Here is a 19263-nt window from a genome sequence, read left to right as displayed (position 1 = left end):
GCGAAGAGCGCGTGATCGTCATCACTGCCGCTATCGCCATTGAGAAAGGGATCCTTATGGATTTAAAAACACGAGATGTTCTGCATGATTGTGTGATTGCTTAATTTATTAAACAAAAAAGGAGGACTGATTTTCATTTCAAGTATATTGGTAAGTGCTTTTTGCATTGTTATAGCAACATCAGGAGTTTTCTAAGTGTAAATTAGGCTGCTTGAGCATTCAGTGTTGGATCAAGTTTTGAAAAGTGCTGCGTTCCATTCAACTCAAAGTTGGATTTTACAACTTCCTACTAGGAAAAGTGCAATGGAACGCATCTTGAAGTCAGAATTACAACTTGTAGGCTTGTGCAGAAACTCTGATTTCGCCAAGATGCAGATGCATGATGTCACAAACATGTGGACACACAGGGAGATATACAAAGTAAGTGATAAACATTCGCTTTATTAAGTAATATTGATAAATGAGCTCGTTTCCACATTACATGATATTTAAGCTTGTTTAACAAATGCCTGCAGAAACAGGTGTATAAAACATTGTAAATTATAATCTCTGTTGGTAATCGTACACCTGAAGCACAAATGCTAGCGCTGCAGCATTGATTATCAGTTAGGTTGCTAGGAGACATCTCTAATGAGAGTCAAACCCCTGCTAAGCTAACGGGAGCATTGCAGTTCCGAATATCGGGGAATGGAATGCATTTATGATCAGAGATATCAAGTAGGAATATCCCACAACTTGAATGGAACGCAGCATAACCGTGTACACTGACGAAATGAAATTTATTGCAAGCAACATTTAAATCGCAAATATTATTAGATAGATTTTTCCAGGTATTATATACCTCTTTGGTAGATTCATATGAAAAATTATGATTTTTGAATGTCTGTTCGGGAGACGTTCATTTCACAAATCAGCAGTTAAAATTAGGCTTACTTGAGCATTAAGGGTGTGTTCACACTTGTAGTTCAGTTCTCTTTGTCCGGACCAAAAAAAGAAAATGATACATTTAGTCCTGGTTCGCTTAGCGAAAAGTCACAACCTGATTGGACAGCTTTTATGACGTATATTTTGTGACAGAACTTGCCAAACATCCAAAACAATGCTGGCTGCTGGGCTAAATGCACTCGTTGGTATTATACATACTACAGTATGTATATATGGTGGTATTTTTACCAGCTGAGAACAAACGAAGAGCTAATAAAATGTGTAAAGGAGTCAAAACAGCACCAGGAATTCCTCTGTTGCAGACACAAATGAAGATATGCTGCAAGGACGGCTGATGGCGGTTCCGACGCCTGTACTGAACTGTAATGGGCAACATAACTCCTATGATGAGAAGAACCAGGTATGCTTGAGGTCAGTATTAGGCAAATTACTTCCTGTTTTTGGTCTGTTTAGACGTCTTTGGTCCATGTTGCGTTCATATATCAATCGAACCGCACCAGAGTTCGTTCAGGTGGTCTCAGTCTGCTTGTTTGGTGTGCACCAAGGTTCGGATGGCAGCGTTCACACTTGTTCAAATGAACCGCACTAACAGAACAATCGCACCAGAGTTCGTTTTAATCGGACCAAACCTGCCAAGTTTGAACACACCCTAAATGTTGTTTTAAGTTCTGGTTTTCGTGCGTGGACGTGTTTTTAAAATGTCAATTGGTATTATTTGATAGCTGCGACATAATATATGATGCCCAAAGTTATAGGGTGTCTTATTCATTGTGAAACTGTTTTCTTAATGGCATGAATCACACTGAAGGCCTAGACTTTAAATGCATGGCCAGCCACTGCCTAAACCTTTAAACTATAGGTCTAGATTATTTATGTTCTCTATTTGAATCAGAGGTTGTCAAATTATTTTACCTATTATTATTATTGTTGTTGTTGTAATCATTATATATATAAAAAAACATGGTATGTGATTATTATTGTAAAATAACATTTTTGCAAATTTTTTCTCTGTTGAATATTTTCTCTGTAAAATAAAGATTAAATAAAAAAATAAATGAAATAAAAAATAAAAACAAATAAAATAAAAACAAATCGGTTCTGCACATCGGTTATCGGATATGTAAACATACAAATAATAGTATCGGTTTTAAAAATCAATATCGGTCGATCTCTGCTCTCTGGGTCCTGACATGTTTGTGATGTCACGTACTTGCATCTCGGCGAAAAAAAAATTGCGGACATATTATAAATTTGTTAAGATGCACAATGGACAAATTGGTGCCCAAAGGAAGAACTTTCCATTATTCGTGATCATGGACGGTGTGCTGGGACATCGTCCTGCTGGAGAGACCACTCTGGACACCATGGAAGTTACAGTCAGTGAGTTGTCAACATTAACTTATCTTGCTAGCTAGCTAACGTTTACATACAATATAAAATTTATATTCTAGATAACATGCATGTTTGGTTTGGCTTGTGAAATGGGTGGCATATGTCTGTCATTTGCACCATGGCAGGGTATTAGGCTGGGTTTTAGGGCAATGCTGCGGGGATTTTGGCCTGATGGTGGGAATGCAAAGTGATTACGGTTTTGCGGCTCCAGGTTCGAGGCAATTGTCTCCGGCTGACCAGTTTATGGCCCTGGCTCGCACTGGCTCGATAGTGGAAAAGTGGCTATTGTGCAGTTTGATGATCCTCACCTTTCAAACTAATCATGTGTGATCGAATAGGCCTACATCATCAACAGAGTAACACGGATGTGAATGATGGCTGTCTCTCACCTCTGGATCGATCTCCTCCAGAGCACTCTCGAGCTGCTTAAGCTCCTCCTCGGACAGCTTGTCCAGAATCTCATCCTCATCAATCTCCTTATACTTCTCCAGATCTTTTTTAAACGGAAGAGCCATGATTCACACCACCCGTTGCGGAGAGGCTGCCGTCCAGTTTGAGGGTGTCTACGCACAAACACACAGAAAAATTCAATAAAACAAATATCATAACTGTCTCTCAGTGGAGGTGTTTGAAGAGGTGAGATGACATGGGCCACACACAACAGTCTCAATCATGCACTCAAATCACACTCAATCGGTTTCATGCATTCTTCAATATGCTTGAAAACAAAACAATGCTTCAACAATGAAAAATGGATACTTAGACAAATGCCATTCGCTTCTATTAGCCTACAGGTAATAAAATATTTCCATTTTTGCCAAGTAACAAGCAATTGTAATGGCGAAGGGTCATTAGATCTGATTATGATTATGCACTAATGATCTAAAAATATCTAAAGTCTGGGTGTATTAAGGAAGAGATGACAAATTTGGCTCAATTTTCAAAATGTGTGAAAAGGTAACTTGTTAGTAGGGAATGTATTAGCAACATGACCAAACATATGCAAATAAATGTGTGCGTTCCACCAGAAACATACTCTATGCAAGTATGCAATCTCAGACACAAATACCTGGCCAATGCATTGCAATATAATAATCAATATCCTCCTAATGCTTCATAACACTATTTTTAGCATTATGAAACTGTATGAAAGGAGACTGTATCCTGTAATATTAAGTACACACTAGGGCTGGGTGATAGCACGATGTTATCAGATATCGACGATGTCTTAAAAAGATCCCGATGCCGATTGCGACACTCAACACCAGATACCAGACGATGATTGACAATATCAGGAAATGGCAAAACCATGGATAAGGGAAGTCGCCAAATATATTAAACAGTGTCCAGGGTGTAAAACTACCACCCGCCAAATGCGACGAGGCCGAATCCAGTTCACAAGCTCCTCGTCCAAATGTATTTCATGCGCAGGTAATTTTGCTCAGGGTGACCTGTAAGACGTCTCGGAGTGACACCTGACAAGAAATGCTGTTAGTCACAAAGACACACGCTTGATGAAACACACTTTATTATATTTTTAAGAACAGACAAAAGAAAAGCTGTCAATGCTCGTGTCTGATTCGCTGTTTGTTCAGAGGCGTGCAGCGCGAGCTGGAACAGGTCTCGTGTCTCATGGAACAAGCGCATGTAAAGAGTTTTCACTTTTTTTTTTTTTTTTTCATTTCATCTGAAAACTGTTTGCAAGAATAATGTCATCTATGAGAATGCTGCAAATGATCTCAGATCATCTCAGGAGGTGCTGTGAGTTTAGTTCACTTTATTTCCACGCAGTTAGCATGCGTTGTGAACGCAACTCTGCAGGTTCAGTAATGTATATCTTTGAATTAAAGAAACAAAGACGAAAGTAATTAAATCGTAAAATAATACAAGACATGTTCACCTTGAACCTAAAGTGTAGTATTATTTTCTTTTCTTTAGGCAGCATTAACTGTATTAACAAAACACAATACAAACAAATTCGATAAGAACACACATTTGGCTGCATTATTTTGGGAACACAAGGGAATTTATTAGGCTTATTTATTTTGATTATTAGTGTCTTTAGTTCTTAATCTGTAGGCTATTAGTAATTTTTCACCTGTTGTCATTGACAGATGCTTTCGTGATGGCAAATGGAGCCGTTTGAGATGGTAAATGTTTGGATTTGGGGAGGTGGTTAAATAATACTTTGATCAATTCGTTATTTTATTGCTTTTCATTTAGTTAAAAGTGCAATTTGAATTTACAGTCTTTTGTTTATGTTTTTCGTGTTTCAATAAATGAATTACATTTTAAAAGCAAAATCAATAAGCAAAAAAATTCAGAGACCCTCGGCTTTGGGTTGATGATATAACTGTATATTGCGATATTTGATCAGGCAATTAAAATCATTTTTACATATCGCCCAGCCCTAGTACACACACTTGCAGTCTTACGTTACGTAACAAGCTGATTTTTCCACTAATCAATGAGAGAGAGGTACAGACACATGTTCTCCGTGTACGCCTCCCTCTCGGAACCTTTAACCCCGAGGTGAAATTAAACTCTGTATCTGCTCCAGATATCCTCTTTTTTAAATAATATTTGTATTATTAATTCTATTTAACATATGTAACCTTAATAAGACTAATATGTAATTTAAGCACAGCCTCTGTAAAAATATAAAGCCAAACGTGTAAAAATGATGATCAGTTTAATAGGGGAAATATTAACCGAACAGTCATTCCAGTGTCGACCAGCAGCATCAGAACTGTTTAGTCAACTAGTCTCGCACATCCCTAGTTGTACGCCGTTGTTGTGCCTGCTATTTGCTTCGATAGCGTTGTTAAAGATAAATGTTACCTTATACATCCTTAACATTGCATTCCTTTAAAGGAGATGGGAAGTTTACTCAATGAGCCTTTAAAATATAAAGTTTACAAGCGCACGCACAAAGTGAGCTGCAGCGACACCGGCAAAAGCGGAAATGATTCTGAATATGTCAGAAAAACCAGCAAAGAGACTGTCTGAACATTTTGTTAATTTATAGAGATAAATGGACATTAGGGTTGGGCCGACAGACGATGATCTTGGGGATCGACGATGGTCAGAGTGATCGCCAATAGCTGATGCCTTTGACGATGTCAAGACGATATTTGGCTCGTTTTCCCATGTATTAAATTATTATTATTATTATTATTATTAAGCTATTATTATCATCAAATTAATATTACAAATAATTTGACCATAGACACACAGACACGCACTTGAAGAAACACTTTATTTTATTAAGAACAGATGACAGAAAAGCCGTCATGCGCATGTATGTTTGTACAGAGGCGTGCAGTCTCGTGGAACACGCGTATCTAAAAGGTTCTCACTCTTTCTTTGTTTCTGTCTTCTGAATTTTTTTTATTTTTTTTATTTATTTTTTTCCCCAAGAACAGTATCGTCTATGAGTGCTGCAAATGACCTCAGACATCTCAGCTCAGGAGGTGTTTTGAGTTCAGTTCACTTTATTTCCACAGAGTAGTTCATTGTGACCACAACTCTGCAGCATATACATCTGTGATTAAAACATCAAATAATACAAAAACACATTTATCTCGAACCAGGATTTATATTTCAGTGATTATTATCATCATTATAGTTATTTTTACACTTAGAATTGTTTTTTATGTCTTCATTTGTGTTCAAAAATGTTGCATAGTGAGGATGTCTTCAAAAATAATGCCATAAATAGTTTTCATGTATCACTTAATGTCATACAAAGTCGGTGTGACACCTTTGCCTTTAAAACAGCACCAGTTCTCCTCGGTACACCTGGACACAGTTTTTCTTGGTTGTTAGCAGATAGGATGTTCCAAGCTTCTTGGAAGTCTCAACTGCTTCTGTCTCTTCATGTAATCCCAGACTGACTCGATGTTCAGTGGGGGGCTTTGTGGGGGCCATGACATCTGTTGCAGGGCTCCCTGTTCTTCTATTCTAATCTTTTCTATTTGCAAAAGTAATGTTTGGGAGTCTAACATTTATATATTGACACACTAAAGCTGAAGATATAAAATAACCATCTTAAGACAAATGTCTTTTGTGAAGCATCTTATGTGCCTAAGATTTTGCACAGTACTGTGTGTGTGTGTGTGAGATATATATATATATATATATATATATATATATATCTCATGAAGGAGGGAACAAAACGAATTTATTCACACACATGATGTATTTTCCTGGACAATGAAATACCCGACCAGTAGAGAATGCACAGATGAAGTAGGTTAGTTTCCAAAGAGATGCTGCCCTTCACAACTGTATAGCCATCTTTCAAAAAGTTGAACACACATTTTAATTGCACTTAGTTTTTTTCCAGTTTCATTTGAATTTTTGGTTAAAATAAATAACAATTGCTTTATTGTGTAGGCTTAACCCTAACCCTGCTTAATGAAAATTACCCCATAGTACCACCTGCGATAGTACAACGAGCGGTAAAAGCAGTGTTCATCGGTTTCCTGTGTTGTTGTTTTTTTTCTGTGACCGACCGACCGACCAATCAAAACTTGGTCGACCAAGACTCTTTTCATCGGCTAACATCTGGTCAACTATTAGGGGGCAGCACTAATTTAAGCACTTTCATACATTTCAATGTGGACAAGCAACTTTTAGAAAACGGCAATGTGGATGGAGAGCATTTGAAAGTGAAATTTTCAAATTTATCCGGATTAATGTGGACGTAACCTTATAGGTCAAGTCACTCAGTGGTAGGACTGTGCAATATGGCCAAAAATATTACAATATTTTTTTTTCATATTGTTTGATATCGATATTTATCACAACGATATACATTTTATACTATAAATGGGAAAGGAAATGCATTCCACATTTTTGTTAGACTTCAAGATTGAAGAGTAAGCAGGGTAAACTTTTGGTTTGAGTAGTATGCTCAGTTTAGGATTTAATCCTACATAAGGTGTGCATCCTCTTTTCAATTCATCTTCAGCAGACGTTTGACTCCACTGAAAGACTTTGTGACGTTCCACACTCCAGCTCAGTAGGTGGCGGTAATGCACCATAAGCTGGAATGCCAACCGGCAATAATATCACAAGAAGAAGAAATACTTTCTTGCCTGTGACAGTGATTTTATATGATGATAATATCTTATTTCAATATATATATATATTTTTTTATTTTTTTTTAAATACCAGAACCGAATGATGTTCTCGGACGTGCATTCTTCAGCAGATGCCGACGCAACACCATACAAAAATACTTTAATGATTTCCTATGCTACCACTTAGCGCAACAGCAACACCACTACTATCAGCAGCATGAAACATACAGCATGACCAGTGTAGTCCGATTCTGAACAAATGACTCTTATGAGCCGGTTATTTTGAATCTATACAGCAAAATATATATCACTTACTCCCGAATGAATAACTCTCAACAGTCGCACCATTCCAGTGTATAACCGCAAATCGCTATTTAATATGCCTAATGTCCAACTCGAAACGAACCAATAACTGTGATTTTACTGTGCTGAACAATGCAGTCAGTGCTCAGACCCATGATACACAAGGAAACTCTGACAGCCCAAAAATACTTCAATGAGTGATGTCATCTATGCACCAACTCAAATAACTTGTAATCTTTGGCTCATAACTCAAAAGGAAACACCTGGGTTCCACCACAACCCAACTATTCAAAATAGCGCATACTAGAGACTTATTAGATTTTGCCAAAGTACATAATGGCGGTCTCTGGGAAACACCACAGCACAAGACTACAGTTTATTCATGGAGCATGCAATTATGCTGTTTCATTATGTTTGTTTCATTACAGCCCATTTATTTGAGCTATTCTGACTGAGTAATTACGCAACACAAACGTTTAAGAGTTTATGGTAAAATGTGAATGTGTAGACAAGCTGTTTGTAACTGTGAATTAAAGAAATAAAGGATGTTACTGTTGGACGGACTGTTCTTTTACCAGTACTGGTGCCAAACCCAATGAATTAAAGCCGCATGTCGATCGTTTATTGAAACTGCATGTGTGTAAAGAGTTTAAACACAGCGCTCTGAATATTAAGCCAAACCTGAAAGAAAATACTTTGTTCAACTCAATCTAACTTATGAGTACATATAGGCTAAGCAAACCAGACTTTTACTAAGACTAAGAAAATCCTGTGGTAAATCCAGATAAAGTTTAAATCGCAGTTAGGCTGTTCAGCAGGATTGGTGTCAGCTTAACTTTCAAGTCTAAGTTGAGATGTGAAAGACCCTCACCGGGGTTCATATCTATAATATTCCCATTCATTTCACATTATAACAAGCCAAAGCTGCATTGAGGAAATACATACTAGAAGGAGCTGGCTGAAGAGCAAGTACCCATTGATTCGAAAGACTTCCTACTTGGTTTCCTACTCTCTACTAGTTACTAGTAGCAGACACAGGGACAGTCCACTTTGCGCAAACTGGGGTTTATTGTCTCAAGGGTTGGTGCTAAAACTGGGACATGAAAGTTCCTAGGTCGCCCCCACCTTGAAGCAATCTTAAGGGGTTTATTTAGCAATAATTACCAACCGACTGTACATTATCCCGCTTATTACATGGCTACCTACTCAAATACTTAAATGGACATTAAACGTTGATTTACCTTAAATTTATGTTATTATCTGAGAATAAAGAAATCGCTGCATCCCTAAAAACAGCTGAATTCCACCTCCGTTTTGCGTTGGTCAGAGTTCTGCTGGTGTTTATTTTGTGAACAAATATCCATCTGACTGCTCATTATCCCACTTATTACACAGCTATGTGCAGTATAATTAAATAAATAGACATTCAACATTGATTTCAGTTTAAATTACTTTATTAGCTTACTTGTAGAGATCCTAGATTGATACAAGATGTAGGAAAGATTAATCGCTGGTGCCCTGGGTTGTGTGGTTATTTCAAAATATCAGACCACTAGATGGTGCGATTGACCAATCTGATTGACTGTTTTTAAATTGAGTATATCGGCACTTTTCAGTAATCGGTCATCCTGCTCTCTAGATATCATATCTGTATCGGACATTGAAAAACCCATAACAATCAAACACTACTAGACAGGTGGACAGACCACGTCTGTGTGCGTCTTCTGCACAAGTGCCTGCCGTTAACTGTCCTAAAGCAGTGAGCTTCAGCTACCTTGCTACCAACCAGAACACCCTAGCCTAAGCACATAGCAACACCCTAGCATTGTAGATGTGACATTTGCATGGGCAAGCACCATAATATAATAATGCTAGTGATGTTATTCTCTGTGGCTGTCTGTCAGTCAAACCTTATCCACACCTTTAATCCAGTATACAGACAAACTACAGAGAAAGTCTGTCCAACTATATCCCCTGCTGTCTGCCATAAATGCATTACAGGACAACCCCATAATAAGGATGAAAAGACTCGGGGCGAAAGGTTACACAACCAACCACAACACACATGAACAAGACATCCGTACCCTGTAGAATGTTCTGGAGCAAAGAATGACAAAATGTTGTGTAGTGATGCTTTAAATGACTCAAGAAAGGTCATCTGCTGGGGATTGATCTTAGACAGGAACCCCGGTGTACTTGCACTCCAATAAAATAAAAATAAAAAAATACCCACAAAAACCAGAGGAGATCTGCTTCATTACAGAAATTTACTGAATGGAAAATTCTAAACTTAGCTGGACTCCTGAGGGTGACAACATTAATAATCTTTTCTTTCGCTCTTTCTCAGCCGTTACTTCCTCTGAAAGACAGAGACAGAGGCTTATGGAAACCAGATGGAGGGTGTGTTTTGAAATTTTTATTGTGTAAGAGGTACAACTCATCAGCATTGTTAGAGACAAGTGCTCTTTAAAGTGCTATTATAGGAAGAGAAATTACAAACATTGCAAACAAACTGTCCATTTCTCTAGCCTTTAGTGAGTATCCTTGCTCTGACTACAGAGAATGCAGATCTTTCCAACTCCAAAGAATATAACTAAGTAGGACTGGGTCAAAATATTGCTTTTCCAATTCACTCACTCGCTCGCTTGCAAAAATAAAATATACTTCATATTGTAATATATTTAAAAAGACATTGAACTTAAAAAGTTTTAGATGTAAAAAGTATGATTTTCCTGTATAATTAACAGTTGAAATTTATATTATGTTTAACAAGATGAGAGTACATGCAAATGATTTTACGGTAAATTACTGTAAAAATTACGGTAAAAATAGTAATCAGGCATTCCCAGAATTCCCTGCGTTACCCATCATATTTCATTATATTTTATGGGAATAGTTATGTTTCTTCTTTTTTTTAATATCAGTTATGTACTTTGGGGTGTTCTGTGTTATATTTGATGTAGTTTAGTTTACTGCATTATTTTTATTTCACATGTGTTACCCTGATGGTGTTTGACACTGAGCACTGTCTCTACATGTTTATTGATCATTGCTCCTGGAAGAGCCACTATTGATGAAGTTCATGTCATCATGTGCCTTTCTGTAATTACTATGGCAATTAACAATACATTATAAAGTGAAAAGCAGATTTTTACAGTTTCAGAAGTTTAATATATTACATTTATCCTTTAATTATATAAACGACGGTACTGCACCGTAAAATATACTGTAAAAACAACAGTTTTAACTGTGAAATTTACCGTAAAGTTGTTTACATTTTTACTGTATTTTTTTACATAATTATTCTGGCAACCACAGCTGCCAGTTTTTTCGTTTGTGTAAAAACAATGGGATTTGTTTAGTGTTGAAAATCGTGAGATCCCTGCATTCTGTTGTGCTTCATCTAGCTGACAAGTGTCACCGGCTCTCAATGTGTGGCAGACAAAAATACAAAGTTACATGTACTTCAAGCTTGAATTGCTACGATGGTAGGAAAATATGTAGGCCTACTTTTATTGTGCAAGGGGGCACAATTAGTTGCGTTCATTTTCCAACACGTTATTTTTTATTTAACATAAACCTTCAATATCCCACCCCTCAGTCACAGAGCCACATCTCATGTCAGCTCTCATCTAAGCCCAAAAAACAGGAAAGGATGCTTTGCAACCACTTCCTATATCCCTTCAATAGTTTCTAAATGGATTCTGTACTGGCAGACCTGTCTGAGACACTAAACACTCAATAAGCTCATCTTTTTGCTTGTCTATTGACCCTAAATATTACTGTTAATTCACTTTCATCTGGATACATTTTTGCCCAGTTTATTTCACCTTTTCAAAACAGTATCAAAGCCTCTTACGAATGCACACAGCGATTTAGAATTTACCACAACAAAACACAAATAGGGCTGAGCCGATACAATAAGATAGAAAAAATATCACGATATTTCGATATCAATATTAATAATAATAATCTTTAGATCCCTGTATCACAATTTTTATATTAATCTATTTCTGTATTCATATAATGTCCAACATTTCAATAATGATGAAGCAGCTCAAACTGTGAGAGCAACATTTCTCATTTCGGTTAAAGGTGCTTCTATGATGCGCGAGAGACACTGAAAATGAACCTGCATGATTCAAACTCTCTTGCGGACACGCTGCGTCTCTCACATTCTTAGCGCGGTTTCAATCATGATACCGTTATGATACAACAATGTATCGCAATATATTGAATTGTGACATCTGTATAGCAATATGTATCGTAACGTGAGGTGGTTTGAAATACAAAGCCATAAATACAACTATATTATTCACTGTTTTCTAAGCTTACAATACAATACATAAATATACGGGTCACGATTATCTGCCTCATCATAAATATACGTGAATGTGCGTCTGCATTTGTAATATTTTTTTAACTGTCATTCTGTAATGATGACGCACAAATGATATGTGCTATCATCGTATTATTCATCTTTGTTAATCAATTCATTCTTAAATCTTTTAACAAGTGAAAATATAACTTTTCAACATGTCATTCAATTTTTTTGCCAAACTTTATTCAACAGCATTCTTGCTTGTGAAATATTGCTTAATTATTACTATTATTACAGTGAATATTAAATTTTACTCTACAGTTGCTTTATATTTCTGTCACAATTTCTTCAATTTCGGAGCTCTAGCTAATATTTTGAAACATGCTTTTATTATGATGTGCATCTTTTGCCGGAAGCTTCACTCTACCGGATAAACAGTTCGCAACACGGTCCAGTGTGATCATTGAAAACTTTTAAGTCACGTCTGAAATCTCATCTGTTTACACTGTTCTTTGAGTCTGACAAATGAAATGTAGGACACCGTTTTGGAGTGTTTATATTTTAGATTACTGGTGAAATGTTTTACATTTTATTACTGTAAAGCACTTTGGTCAACTCATTGTTTAAAATGCTATATAAATAAAGTTTGAGTTGAGATTAAAGCGCAAATGCTGTGATTTAATTATATAAATATATATTTTTCATGTGCTGCGTGGTTCACAGTGGATTAGTGCTCTGCTCTGTCATCTTATACAACTTGAATGATTCTCAATGTCTGTGGAGTTTCCAGAGTATGAGCGGTCAGATTTATACATTCATTTAAAGTGTGTCAGTCATACTGCGTGTTGGTACCAGATAGAGTGTACTACCAGTACTGCAGAAACACTGGTACCATTACATCTTTTTTATTTTAGTACCAACTTGGTACCGAAGTAACGGTATTTTTACAACACTAGTTCAGCAACAAGATAGAAAGCCGAAGAAAAGACAGCTGATAACCCATTAATCGGAGGTTTAATAAACAGTATATATTGTTGAGAAGATTTGTTTGCATTCCCTTTTGTCTCAAATGTTCACACACCTTTCATAATTTATATAAATATAAGAGATAAAAAAAATATTTAGTTCTGCTCTTCACAATCTACTTTACAGATATTTACATATAGTATGCATATGGTAGGGTGTTGTTTTCTTGATCAATGAATGTTTGCACCTTGTGTGATGAGTCCCTAAATAGACCTTTTTCACACTCTGGGTTTTGGAACACGGAAGTAAATGATTGCAGGGTAAACTTCAACAGCGGTGAATGGGAGCAAATATCATTTTCACCCCATTTGCTCCAAGACCAAAAGAAAAAAATCCACTATTACATTTGGATGACTTTCCAAAAGAAAAAATAAAATAAAATAAAATAGAGAGTGATTGATTAAGACAGTCAGATGGGACAAGATGCCAAATTTACTGTCACTCTCTCAGCAGCTGTAATAGAAACCCCCTCACAGCTGTGGCAATTCATTTTTTTTTTAAACTAATTCCAGGGTAATATAACACAAAGCATAATGTTATAAACTTACACTCAATATTTAAAAAAAAAGTTCATATAAAACAATTTGCTAGATTTACGCTGCTAAAAACGCGTCACAGTCTGTGAAAAAGGTCTACTGTCCTAAGTGTCAAAAGCTTGATTTTTATATATAAAACACACACACACACACACACACACACACACACACACACACACACAGTACTGTACAAAAGTTTTAGGCACTTGTGAAAAATGTTGCATAGTGAGGATGTCTTCAAAAATAATGCCAGAAATAGTTTTCATTTATCAGTTAACATCATACAAATTCCAGTAAACATAAAAAAGCTAAATTAATATTCGGTGTGACACCTTTGCCTTTAAAACAGCACCAATTCTCCTAGGTACACCTGGACACAGTTTTTCTTGGTTGTTGGCAGATAGGATGTTCCAAGCTTCTTGGAGAATGTGCCACAGTTCTTCTATCTGTTTTGGCTGTCTCAATTGCTTCTGTCTCTTCATGTAATCTCAGACTGACTCGATGTTCAGTGGGGGGCTCTGTGGGGGCCATGACATCTGTTGCAGGGCTCCCTGTTCTTCTATTCTATTTGCAAAAGTAATGTATGTATGTATATATATAATACAGTACTGTATGTATGTATGTATGTATATATATATATATATATATATATATATATATATATATATATATATATATATATATATATATATATATATATATATATTTGAATTGTTTTCAATATTGCCTTAGTCTTTCTTTACTGTTACCAGATGGCCCAGACACAGAGACTACAAGAGTGCAAACTGAATGAAATCCCAGATGCAGTTTATTGTGCTACTCCAATCCCAATCAATAATTACCAGAAGAAAAAAAGTGGTACACATGGGACTCTTATTTTGAAATGCTTGTGCTCCCAGTTGTGAGCTCACTGATGGCTGATTCACTGAGAAAGTGAATCTGATTCAAACTGCTTACCTGAGCACCAGATTTCAAATCATCAGTTCTTTTCGGGTGATTCATTAAAAAAAAAAAAGACCCGATTCAAAAGAGTAATTTGTTCACGACTCTCTCGCGCTGGGTTTATTGTTGCGTGCGGAGCAGCGAGCTCGTCATCACAACAGAACAGGTGTAAAGCGGTGCGAGACACATTGGCACACGCTCTAAAAATGTATTCAATAACTCGCAAGAGGATATCTGACGAAACCGCATATGAACGCACACAACCCGACTGTCGCCATTGACGACTAGATTTTAAATTATTGTCACAATCAAGTATTTTTGGTCGCATTTGTGACCATCTTAGTCCCAGTCTGGAGCCCTGCACTATGTAACTTTGTGCTTTCTAGCGACATCTGTGGTTGAAATTAAAAATTGCAAGCAATCTGCGGAAGAACACTTTTTGTCGTGTATCGACACTGCTCTTCTGGTGGATGAATCTCATGATTTGAGGTTACCTAGACATCACCTGTGTAATCACGACTGGAAGATATTCAGAGCCAGAGACATAACGTGCAGTTTGCATGATTGATATTATGTTGTTATATGATTAAACATTTAAAAATTAAATATTACTTGCTTTGAAGAAGATAAACAACACTCTTATTTGCATATTTTTAATGAATGAACTGTACACTTTTCTGACACTACCTTCGAAGCACTTTTACACAGATAACAGGTTAAACTCCTCAGTTGCCAGTATAGTTATTGCATCGATTATTCAAGTGTTTTATCTATTACTAATGATTGTATTGTACTACACTTATAAATTTAAGAGGCGAAACTCGAGATATGGCTGATACAGTTCAATGGAAGACTTCATAATTTGTTACATTATGCACAGCCCAAGTTTTAATCATCATCTAGTAAAAGATATTATTTTCGTTGAAAGATGTGTCATATATTTCAGAGTAAAACTGACTAAAATGAATGAATATGACATGTCGAAATACAGACTATTTTTGAAGGACATTTTTGTAAAAAAAAAAAAGACAAACTATGACTAAACTGAAAAACTGTGAGAAATAAAAATGAACACTTGTACAGCCTCAGTTGATACAGCAAGTGAAATGCTGTAAACTAAAACATAAAACAATTTCAGGAGCATACTGCTGTAAATGTAGGAGCAATTTGCATCATCACACATATTTACGATGGCATCTTTTGTTATGAGCAATCTGCTGCGTTTTAATATAATATTATTAGGCTATTATTATGCATTAAATCCCATGAGTCAGTTATGTGAGGTCACGCCCCGGATGGAGACCACACCCGACTAACAAGCGCTCACACTCACAGCTGCGCGAGATGAGTAACCCGAGTCATCATAGTGGTAACCATGACACCTGCATCAGCTCGTGCACGTTATTAATCAATATTTAAAACAGCACTAATACAAAAGCTAAATTTATTTACAACTGGTTTTAACCAAACAAATCTTTCACATTATACAAATAAGTAAAAATAATACAAATATTGAAACTATTAAATATTAATATTTAAACCAATTAAAACTATTAACATTTGACCATTTTTACAGTCTTATATGTTGTATTAGGTCCATATTAGTTGCATTGAAAATCCTCCTTATCAAATTCAGTTAATTCACTGTATTTCAGGTTGAGCTATGAAACATCAGGCCGAGTCAGACTCGTTTTTATAGTTATCTGTAATGTAGTTTTGACAATGATGGGTGTGCAGCGCGCAGCGCACATCACATGTGGACTCAAGTGTTCCCTGAATAAGATAAAAGTGATCATGCATCAGGTTAGAGAGATTAATACGCATATATTAGTGGGTTTAGAGTGCTATTTTATGTTACATAACATATATGTTAGACATACATTTGTGCTATAGGATGATCTCATCCAGTTGGCCCGTCTGCTCGCGCTCAGAGACTCAGTGCTCGAGCACTTAGCCAGCTAACCCCATAAACCACACAAACAGTTAAATTTATATCATTTCACTATGTATATTGCTCAGACCGACAGAGGACAAAGCGTATCTCTTACCTTAAAGAAATTCCTCCACGCGTCTCCAACCTTTCTCCTTCTAGTCCTGGTCGGAAACCTAAGAAATTCCCACACCCGTCTTCACTACTGTCTCAGCCCAAGGGCGGTAACACAGGAAACCAGACACTAGTAATGCCCTGATTATTGACACTTACAACAGCCAATCAGAAGGTAAGAACACGCTCGTTACTAGTTTGCCTGCCTACAGGACACACACAACCAATCAGAGAGCGTAGAGTTGTGGGAGCGCAAAGAAGCATGGGATATGAAGTCCACAGATTGCGTCATTGCGGGACTTCCTCGAGAACAAATTTCTTGCTTCCTTACCAAGTTGTTAGTCTTTTTGGGGCGCGATTCTCATGCAAATATCTTAAACTCATCAATAATGCAAATAATAACTCATTTAAAAGAATAACTAAGGGATTTCAATCTCGGTAAACTTTCAGATTCAGTATGTCTATGTATCAATGTGAAAATTTGCTTTTTTTTATTTTTTGTTAGACACAACATTCATTTTTAGTCACATGGATAGCTATGATTTTTCTTTCTTTCTGAATTAACCCTTGTGCGACCTTCAGGACATTTTTGTCTTTTTCATTTTCGTTTTTCGATCATTTTGGTTGTGTTAATGCCAGCGGCATAAATTTGGCCAAAGGTGTGCATTTTTTGGGGAATTTTGATATTTCAACCTCAGTTCCTATAATACATCTATAATACACTGTGTACACACAATAGTTACACTCAGGACCTTAAGGACAAAAATGGCCATTAATACTGCAATATTTGATCCCAGTGCTATTAAAGCATAAAATCATGAATTCTATGATATTATGCTTTCATTCCGGAGCCCTGGCTTCAAAATTTACATTTTAAATATTTTCCACCAGATGGCGCCATTTTTCTCATGTTTAGCCTATGGAGCAAATACATGCTTTTTTCCTATTTTCTGTTTGCTGTATTATAGAGCACTGCAGGCCAACTGAATAAATGATGCAGCTAAAATTGTGTGGGTGTGTTGGTATGGATGTCAGAGTTTGTTTTGTACGTGTGTGTGTGTGTGTTGTGTGTGTGTGTGTGTGTGTGTAAAAAACAACAGTGGCATTATGTAAACAAACTGGTATTTAAAGGGTTAAAATCTTGAAAATGAATGAATATTTGGTAGTTATGATCAGGACTGATGTTGGTTAAAAAATTAACTAATTGAAAGTGGAAAATAATATTAATATTTAATATTATTATGGCAGTTTTTTGATGCAGACATTTTTGTCCTCTAAGGACCTCTGAGTAACTTTTTTTTATTGACACACAAGGGTTAATGCAGTGCTTGTATTGAGCTTTTGTATCTACATTTAAAGAAACCCGATTTGACTGTAATTATTATGTGAGTAATTCTCTGGAGTACTCATGTACACATTTTTATTTCTGTAAAGGGATTTTACTGAATAATAAAGGGCCAGCAATAAGATTCTTGTAAGAACCTATAGGAAAACTGGTCAGATTGGTGCACACAGTGTTAAATGAAGTGTCGCTCCACATCACATCCACCTGAAAGAACATTCCTTGAGGGAGGAATGAGCTATTTCAGTGCAAGTAGTTTTTTTTATGGGGGAGAAACTCACTCAAAAAAATAAAAAAAATAAATCTTTGGCTGAACTTGATACCATGTCATTTCAGTTTAAGTACTTTAAGTAGAGGGAACATAACTGAATCAAGTAAACCTACAAAATTATACATGTCAAAATAACTCAAATTCAACTCTTATAGTGATATGCTAGTTAGCATGCTGAATACATGCTGGTGAGAAGCACTACTGAGTGAAACAAACAAAGCATGATGGGAACTAGAAATCCTCAGCCCAGTTTCAGGTAACCAAATAAAAATAATCATGTTCTCCCAGTGCGAATGAATTTAGAAAAGTTTATTTTAGATTAATCAACTCAGTTAATTTAAGTTCCCTTGGTTACATGATTTATTTTATTTTATTTATTTATTTATTTATTTATTTATTTGTAGTAATATGAATATGGGAGGATTGAGCAAAACTGATGATAGTGAAAGTTTTTGAGTGTATGCTCTATGCTGTATAAAAAGCAAAGATCTTGCTTTATAATGAATTAAAACTGATAACACAAATACTTCATCTGGCTCTTTTGTAAAAAAAAAATTCAAGGATAAACAATTAGCTATACTTGATCTGAATCAAAGATTTTCAGTCTGTATGCTTACTGTTATAATTAGTCTTGGCTTTAACAGTGACCTTTGTATTTTTATCATTACTATAAGGCTGTAATAAACAAACTTACAATGAACAATACATTAACAGCATTTATTATTTACAGTTAATGTTCTTTTCAACATATACTATTAGTTAATTGACATTACAAGTTGTATGTTAACATTAGTTAATGCATTACTTACAAAGCTAATTATAATTAAAGATGAATAAATGCTGTAAAAGATTGTTGTTCATTGTACTGCAAGCTCACGTAATGCATAACCTAATGCTGAAATACAGAAACTTGTTGTAAAGTTTTACTGCTTTAATCTATTTAAGTGCCCAGTCCTGTTATAAAATCCTGTGCATCTGGTTTAAAACCTGGAGTGACATCAGGTCTGTTTATTTCCACACCTTAAGCCAGCACATTCAGCTTTACATCATGTTT

At 36.0% G+C, this 19263-nt stretch overlaps 1 protein-coding gene across 1 annotated transcript in view; it reads right to left on the bottom strand.

The window, feature by feature from the left end:
- Positions 1–16715, bottom strand: part of tmod2 (tropomodulin 2) — a 54547-nt gene extending 37832 nt beyond the window's left edge. Inside the window, exons 1-2 of the mRNA XM_051656724.1 lie at positions 16601–16715; positions 2727–2900 (exon numbers count right to left, since the gene is read on the bottom strand). Coding sequence (XP_051512684.1) covers positions 2727–2852 — 126 coding nt within the window. The 5' untranslated portion in view covers positions 2853–2900; positions 16601–16715. The remainder of the gene's footprint in view (positions 1–2726; positions 2901–16600) is intronic.
- Positions 16716–19263: the final 2548 nt, after the last annotated feature.

The sequence above is a fragment of the Myxocyprinus asiaticus genome, chromosome 26, assembly GCF_019703515.2.
Source record: "Myxocyprinus asiaticus isolate MX2 ecotype Aquarium Trade chromosome 26, UBuf_Myxa_2, whole genome shotgun sequence".
NCBI lineage: Eukaryota > Metazoa > Chordata > Actinopteri > Cypriniformes > Catostomidae > Myxocyprinus > Myxocyprinus asiaticus.
Note: the sequence above shows the minus strand (reverse complement) of the source record. Positions and strands in the feature narration are given on the sequence as shown.